The sequence below is a fragment of the Phaseolus vulgaris genome, chromosome 3, assembly GCF_051622355.1.
Source record: "Phaseolus vulgaris cultivar YP4 chromosome 3, ASM5162235v1, whole genome shotgun sequence".
NCBI lineage: Eukaryota > Viridiplantae > Streptophyta > Magnoliopsida > Fabales > Fabaceae > Phaseolus > Phaseolus vulgaris.
Window position 1 is genome coordinate 13,676,324 of NC_143500.1, and position 8,087 is coordinate 13,684,410.

Sequence of the window (8,087 nt, forward strand, 5' to 3'; positions counted from 1 at the left end):
GATTGCCCAGTGGATTCTGGGGACTGGATGTAGCTCTTGATTAAAGAGCGAACCAGTATAAACTGTTTGTGTATCTCTTTCTTCCCTTAAACTCATTTAAATTCAGTTGTTGTTTATTTGCTAGTATAAACAATCGATTGTTTCAAAGAAACAACCGATTGTTTTTCTAGTGCTTTGCTGTTTTGTGCTTTGTTTCTTGGCTAATTGAATTCCTAATCTGGTTTCTTGCAAAGAATTTCATTCTAGCTGAAAAAGTTTTTGAAAACCCCCTTTAAACAATTCACCATTCTCTCGTTTAAGGCCATATATTCTAACACTTCCAACTAATCAACTTCCAAGATAACAACTGAAACAATGAAATGACAATTTATTAAGGAATTTCTTCTCATATTCTCACACGTAAGTATTTCTCCAAATTTCCACTGAATCCTAACAAATCATACTTTCTTTTCATTTCATTTTCATATCACAATCACATTAGAAGCATGAATCTTAAGGTCTTCTACAAGTTATAATGAGGTTGGGCTTCCAAAAAAAAAATTGATTTTTCAGATAAAAAAATGCACATTTAAAAAAAAAACATATCTACAATCTAAATATTGTACATATGTGTTATCTAATCACGAATTTCTTTGACTTTAATACTTGTCCCCATTTTCTTTACTTATTCATGAATTCAACATGAACCTTTTCCTTTTCTTCTATTCTTTTTTTCTTTTTTTATAAATTTTTTCAATCAATAATAATATAAATAGATTATTCTTATTTCCAACCAAATAAATTATTTAAACTTTAAAACAACTAAAGCCAACCATACCCTTTTCTATATATAAATTGCATCTATGTTCTCATTCCTTAAACATGTCAATAAGTAGGAAAACATACCAGTTAAGGTTCAAGGTGCAATAATAATAATAAAAAAATTATTGGCTAAAAAAGGACTATCACAAAGATGTAATCAATTTAAATAAAGGTTGGTTATTTGACCCTGGATTTTGAATTAACACAAATGCCTTAATCATTTTCATGCTCTTTTATGATGTAACATAAAATAAAAAAATCAAGCAACCACAACTATGAATTCATCATTGAAACTCTCAATTATTTAAGATTCACACACACTCTCTTGGCTTAATTAGTTTAATTAATTATTGTTTGTCATTCTCTGTTCCAACTAATCATCTTGTTTAATAATCATCTTGTTTAATTTTCATGTACCACAATCTAAACTAAATTTGAATATGGATTCAACACATTTTATTTTCCAACCCGTGTTTATATCATTTCATCGTTCTAATATTTCAACACAAATTCTGATTAATAATTTCCTCATAATTCAAATTAATATTCCAGTTCTCACAATATTATTTAAGAACAAAATAAAACTAGAAAAACAACTCAACAAATAAAATAAACTAAAAATATAAGCAAATTAAACAACTAAAACTATAAGCAAGTTAAACAAACTGAAAGGAAATAACTAGAAAGATAAAACCATGTTTTGTGCTAAATTAATCTCTTCTTATCAACTCATCCAACTATGTGTTAAAATCCCCACTTACAACTGTAGATGGTCCTGCTTCATCTGCTGAAAGAATTAGCCACTCGTGGTGGCTATTACAAACATGAACAACAAGAAAAGAAGATTCATAGTGTTTCTCCTTGACGGATGTCTCCTTCCTTTTTTTCCTCCCAATTATGTTTAGGGTTATGCCACAACTTTGTCTTTACTCCTTGTCTCTAACTTTTCTATTCCTCATTTAGCTCTTTATCTCTATCTTCCCCTAAATTCCTGAAATTAGCACAAACTTGAAAATAAATAGTTCTTAATAATCTCATAATCCAAAAATATGTAAAAATATTCAAATTCCTAAATTTAAGGTTGGATTATAACTATATCAATAATTAAAATTCATAAGTGTCTATCTTTTTCATAAAATATCACTAAATTATGACACTTATCAATATAACATATGCTCCTCTTAATCGGTCCAACATGTCATCTATCATAGGGGAACTGCATTTTTTTTTTTAGTGAATTTATTTAAGTGACGATAATCTACACACAACCTAAAACTTTCATTTTTCTTTTTATCTAATAAAATAGGAGATCCCCAAGGTGATTGAATTATTTTTCAAGTAATTTTTCCAGTTGTTTCTTCAGAGTTCTTCTAGTTCAAAAGATGACATCTTATATGATGTTATTGAAATTGGTTCAGTTTCAAACATCAAATCTATTAAAAATTTGATTTTTTATTAGATTGTAAATCACGAATATCATGAAAAAACTTCAAGAAAATTTCAAACAACTACTATATTTTTTAAATTAATTTTGTTTTACTTCCATACAATATAATAACAAATATCTTGAACTTCATTTTCTAAAAGCTCACCTTATTAAGTTGGTAAATGAATTCAAAATATCCTTAAAATTGGAAAATATTACATACTTTTCTACACAATTTAGAAAAATAACCAGTCCATAACTAAAATATTACAGACTTCTCTGACTTTAAAAGTAACATTTAGTTACTTCAAAAAACTTAGAAAAAATGTACAAGATTTACTTATTTAGAAAAATAAATTTTATAATAAATAAAGACTAAAATATTTTAAATTTATTTTTTATTTATTTTAAAAGATATTTTTATTCTCTATTGAATTTAAATTTTATTATCTAAACTCAAATAAAGTGACTCTTACCATAGTTATTAAATTGAAGAAAAAATCAGTATGAATTAGAAGAGTAAAAAGTTTTACTTCCTCTCAAATTTGCCAAATTCTCCGTGCAGCTCCGTAACATTTTCCTACACCTCCATATTTTTTAAATTTTAAACTTGTCCTTATGAATATATGATAGATTTTTATTTTGGTCGAGAGTAACTTCTTAGTTATTTTCAAATTTCAAATGGTCTTGGATTTTGTGGTAATATGTGAAGATTGATACTTGTTGTTAAATATTGATGGTTAAGATAAATTTTGTATTTTTTTACGTTTTCAATTCGTTTATTTTTTATTTTATTTTTTTTATATCTAATTATAAAATCCGTAAGACATCTTACTATAATATATATATTATAGATTGTGAAGGTAATTTTGATTTCAGAAATACTTTTTAAATTATACAATTCAAAATATATTTTTAGATAAAAAATATTTTTTGAATTCTATAATTCATAATTTTTTTTAAAGAATTAAGAAATATTCAAAATTTTACAATGTATTTTTTAAAAGACAAAATGATTTTTTTTTCTTAACTATGAAAATGTGAGGAGAAGCTAGGAAGAAACAACCCAAAATTTTCATGAAAAAGTCTGATTTAAATAAAACCAAAGATGATGAATTAGTTGCCTTTTCAGTTCTCAATAATGTTTGGGAATCAACACCAAACAAAATATTGTTTTGGAAAAGACAAAGTACTACTTGCATTTTCATTGCTATTTACTTAATTTTGGAGGCATGGGTGTAACACATTGTATTCTTTTATGGAACTCGTTGATTTGTTAACGGTTAACAGTTACAAAAGTGAAGTTCCCCTTCATTTTACCCTACTTCTAAATCTGGGTTTTTTCTTTTCAATTCCAATTCCAACAAAGCATGCTTCTCTTTTTCTTCCATTCACCCCACCGCATTTGATTTTCTCTTTCTCTCTCTCTTCTCTTTTACCCCTCTCCAAATCCAAACATACACAACAAAAGAGGAGGAACGATAAATGGGGGCGTACAGAGCCGACGACGATTACGATTACTTGTTCAAGGTGGTCCTCATCGGTGACTCCGGCGTCGGCAAATCAAACCTTCTTTCTCGCTTCACGCGAAACGAGTTCAGCCTCGAATCCAAGTCCACCATTGGCGTTGAGTTCGCCACCAGAAGCATTCGCGTCGATGATAAGGTTGTCAAGGCTCAGATTTGGGACACTGCTGGCCAAGAAAGGTAACACACAAACGCTATTTTATTCTCTTTCTCCCCCTCTTAATTATTTTTATTTTTATTCTCTTTATTTATATGTGGGTGTGTGAATTTAATGGTTGTGATTTGATTGTTTGCATTTTGGGCTGGAGGAATGAAAGTGGGCATGTAGGCTTTATGTGGTCGTTTGAGGCTTTACGTTATTGTTTTTTTCTTGCACCCTTTTGTGTTGATGATGTAATCAGATTGAGGATGTAGTAAAATTGGAAGCTTTTATCATGTTTATGTGTTATTTTTAACGGAAGTCGTTGTATTGGACGTGTTCTAATGTTATTATTGGGCGTGCGTCTTTTTGTTTTCAATGAAACATAAAATCGTGGCATTTTGCTTTGAGCTTCTTGGTGAAATGAGCTGGATTGTTTTGTTTTTTAGCTGTTACTTTTGGTGAGCTTTAAGGTTGAGTTTGATGTGCCAACATTACGATGTTGTGTTTTCATCCTCGTTGCTTCTTTAAAAAGATGGAGTTGCTGGCTACTTGTGAGAAACATATTTACTGAGTAATGAAAGAATTATGAAGATAATGCATTGTATGGCTAGATACCATGATGGTTACCTATGTCTGTAGTTTTTAATGATAAGATAGCGAGAAAGAAAGTTGATATGATATGTTTCTGACTAACTGATTAGGGTTATGTGGGGACTTGGATGGTGGGCAGCTTTAGGTGAACTTGAATTGGTTTCGACTAATGAAACCGGAATTTGGAGGAAAGTGTTGTAACTCGGTATATCAGGTTAGCAGACTTTTCTTGCCATTGGAACCTATTTAGACCCCTTTAAGTAGACTGGTAGTTAAAGTCGGGTTCAATCTGTTTTCAATTTTAGTAGAATTGTTGTATATTATCTTTAGCTAGCACATCAGTTGGTGCCAAATGTCCGCATGAATCCTTCATTTGAATGCGTGTGTTTTTCTAAACTATCTTGTGCATCCAGAAATCATACATAATTTTCAAATTGACGTGTTTGATTTATTTATTTTTTGTTTCAAAATGGACAGAAGAGAATTTGTTCCCTTCTGTTGTTCTTTGCGAAACAAAGTTGGAACTCAGGCTTCTTTTGTAACTTCAACATCTTAGTCTATCTTAGCTACCTGCTATTTGTGGAACTACCTATTCTTTGTTTGGGACTAAAGGAAAATATATATAAGAAATGCATTTATAGGTTGAACGTATGAGAAAGTGTGGGAAAGAAAATTAAAAGGTGTGATGTGTCACTGCTAAGATGTGAAGATTTTCTTTCCTACCACTTAAGATTAATGTGTTATGCTAATGTTATGGTTATAGCTGTTGGTTAGATACTGGTAATTTGGTTGGGGAATTATATTAACCAATGAATGATGAAAGAAATTAAAACAACTGGACCAGTACTATTATGATGAATGCTTGAATTTTTGGTAATTTGATGGCTGAAAGGAAAGTCAATGCAGTAATTTTGATAGCAAATGAATAGTTATAGTCGCAACAGAAGTAGCCATTGAGCAGCTCCTCAAATTGGTTTCCTTCTAATGGAACAGTAATTTAGTGGAAACTGTAGGCAGGACTTGAGGCCTGGTTGATTGTCTTCTCACTTTTTGGTTTTAAAAAAGTTGTTTCTTGAAATAATTTTACATTACTCAACAATCAATTTGTCATCCAAAACCTATTAGTTTTTTAGAAAGTGGTATCCAAAATTAAGCGTTTTAAAAAAACCGCAGAGGAATGTTTTCTCAATGTTTCTTCTATTTTCATCTTGTTTAACCCTTCCATCAATTCCATTCTGTTATAGCTTGCGCCCCCTTCGTCACCTGTCTTAGCAATCTTGTTTTAAAACTGTAAGCAGTTTTGGAATGTAAAAATAAAATAATATAGTAGTCAACCACGCATAATAATGTTGCTGGAAAATTTGTGGGCTTTGCAGCCACTCCTCTGTTTAAGTCATAGCTGGACCAGCTCTTCAACCTGTGCTGCCATCACCAAACAGCAGTTGTTCTCAACTTCCATCGAGGCAAAATGGTTGGGTGAAGAGGTGGTGGTGGCTGTCTAGTTTCTTTTTAGGTTAGAGGAAGTGAGGGCTGATGGAGAAACTAGAAAGACGTTATTTTTTGGGTGAGCTCTTTTCTAGTCTGCTTCAGCACAACCTAGTTGAAAATCACATGACTCTATATGAGACATTACAGTTTTGTTTCTAACAAAACTGCTATCTTCCTAAGGACACTGATCCTAGTTTTCTTGGCCTGGAGACAAGAAATATAAGCAGAGAGAGAAACATAATGCTTGAAGAAGGATAACTTAAAAGGAATTGCACACAAAGTTATAGATATAATGAAATTGAAAAATCTAAAGCTAGTCTTACTTTGTAGGTGAACTACATTAATCATTCATTATCATTTCGCTTCCTAATACTATAATCAATTGCCAGAATGTTGTGCGTGTCACTTTATGAAACCGTGTTTATATGCAAGCAAGCTAGTGTCTTTATACTCATGTCGATTTGGAAATCCTAACAAGAATCGTCTGTAGTAACATCTCCTAATTCTAGATTCCGTGTAAATAATGATCTACCGTTTTTTGTATTTTATTAACCTTTTTAGTTATTTTTCTGTATACTGAAGGTACCGAGCAATTACAAGTGCATATTATCGTGGAGCTGTTGGTGCTTTACTAGTATATGATGTTACGCGTCATGTTACTTTTGAAAATGTGGAGAGATGGCTAAAAGAGCTGAGAGATCACACAGATGCCAACATTGTGGTGATGCTTGTAGGGAACAAAGCAGACCTGCGTCATCTGCGAGCAGTTTCCACCGAAGATGCTACAAGTTTCGCCGAGCGAGAGAGTACTTTTTTTATGGAAACATCTGCCCTGGAATCATTGAACGTTGAAAATGCCTTCACAGAAGTGCTGACCCAGATCTATCATGTTGTAAGCAAGAAGGCCCTTGAGATTGGAGACGATCCAGCTGCTTTACCAAAAGGGCAAACAATTAATGTTGGTTCCCGTGATGATGTATCAGCAATGAAGAAAGCTGGATGTTGTTCTGCTTGAGTGTGTAGTAAAAGTCAGTCTCTGTAGTTTTTCTTGAAAACACATGCCTTGTTTATACCATGTAGAGATTTACCTCACAACATGAATATGATTGTTTAAAGAGCATCAAACTTTAATGTTTCTGCTTTGGTGTGTAGAGAATTGTATTCAATATTAGCCAGATGCTTTTTAGGAAACAAGCACATTCGTTTTTGCATTTTTCCTATTTTTCTGCATTTTAAGATATTTAGTTATTTAATGTCCAATTTATTGGTATCGTTCTTTTCTAATCTTATCACTTCTATTTGTTCTAACGTGTAGCAGATGATCAATCTGGTTCAATCGTTACAATATTGATTTAAACTGTAAATTAGGAAGAGGTAGATTTTGTTCCAAGATCAGTTCCAGGAAGCAACACTTTATATAAAGAAACAACCAGCAAATAGTCTCTGTTTGACAGAACACCGGTGAAAGCATCCAAAACAACTGTGTAAAAGAGAGAGATTGCATGAGTTGTGTTACTTGCATACACCATTCACTTGTTCAAGTTTTTTAATATTTTCTGCATCAATATTTCTTTCTCTTCATCACTTTAATTGAAGAAACTTTATAAATGTCATTTATGTTACGTGTGAGTATATGCAACATTACTCCAACTCGTGTTAATTTGTTCCTATCCGCATTAACTAATGTCCCAAGCATAAAGCCTTTACACACCATTGTCCATTACTGGAATATAATTATAACTCATTGTTTACCTCTCACATCCTCTTTCAGCTTTTGAATGGATTCAGTTGTCAACATTTTTACTCGGAAGCACGACTTCATGGAGACGTCCTACTTCCAAACATTGACTTTAATTTTGTATTAAAAAATCGTTCTACATTGTGTCTTATTTTATTTTAAGTGTACATGTAGAAATCATGCACGCATATATAACTTTAAGTTTATAATTTTTTTAATATTTGAAGAGAAGACATGCATAACATGAATTTAGAGTTTTGAAAAAAATAATTAGAATGAAATGAAATGGTGCTTGTAAGCACAACTTTAGGTAATTTGATTATAAACTCGTGCTTATAACACAATTTTGTTTTATTTTCTTGATTTTATATTTGA

At 31.4% G+C, this 8,087-nt stretch overlaps 1 protein-coding gene across 1 annotated transcript; it reads left to right on the forward strand.

Annotated features, from left to right (window-relative positions):
* Positions 1-3,349: 3,349 nt before the first annotated feature.
* On the forward strand, positions 3,350-7,234 carry LOC137806651 (ras-related protein RABA1f). The gene is made up of 2 exons (XM_068606866.2): positions 3,350-3,933; positions 6,557-7,234. The coding sequence occupies exons 1-2, from the start codon at positions 3,713-3,715 to the stop codon at positions 6,987-6,989; spliced, it is 654 nt and encodes a 217-aa protein (XP_068462967.1). The 5' UTR covers positions 3,350-3,712; the 3' UTR covers positions 6,990-7,234.
* The last annotated feature ends 853 nt before the right edge of the window (positions 7,235-8,087 follow it).

Excerpts from the sequence above, each read along its gene's own strand:
- LOC137806651 (XM_068606866.2), top strand. The coding sequence starts at position 3,713 with ATGGGGGCGTACAGAGCCGACGACGATTACGATTACTTGTTCAAGGTG. Across the intron at positions 3,934-6,556 it reads GACACTGCTGGCCAAGAAAG|GTACCGAGCAATTACAAGTG; the intron begins GTAACACACAAA and ends TGTATACTGAAG.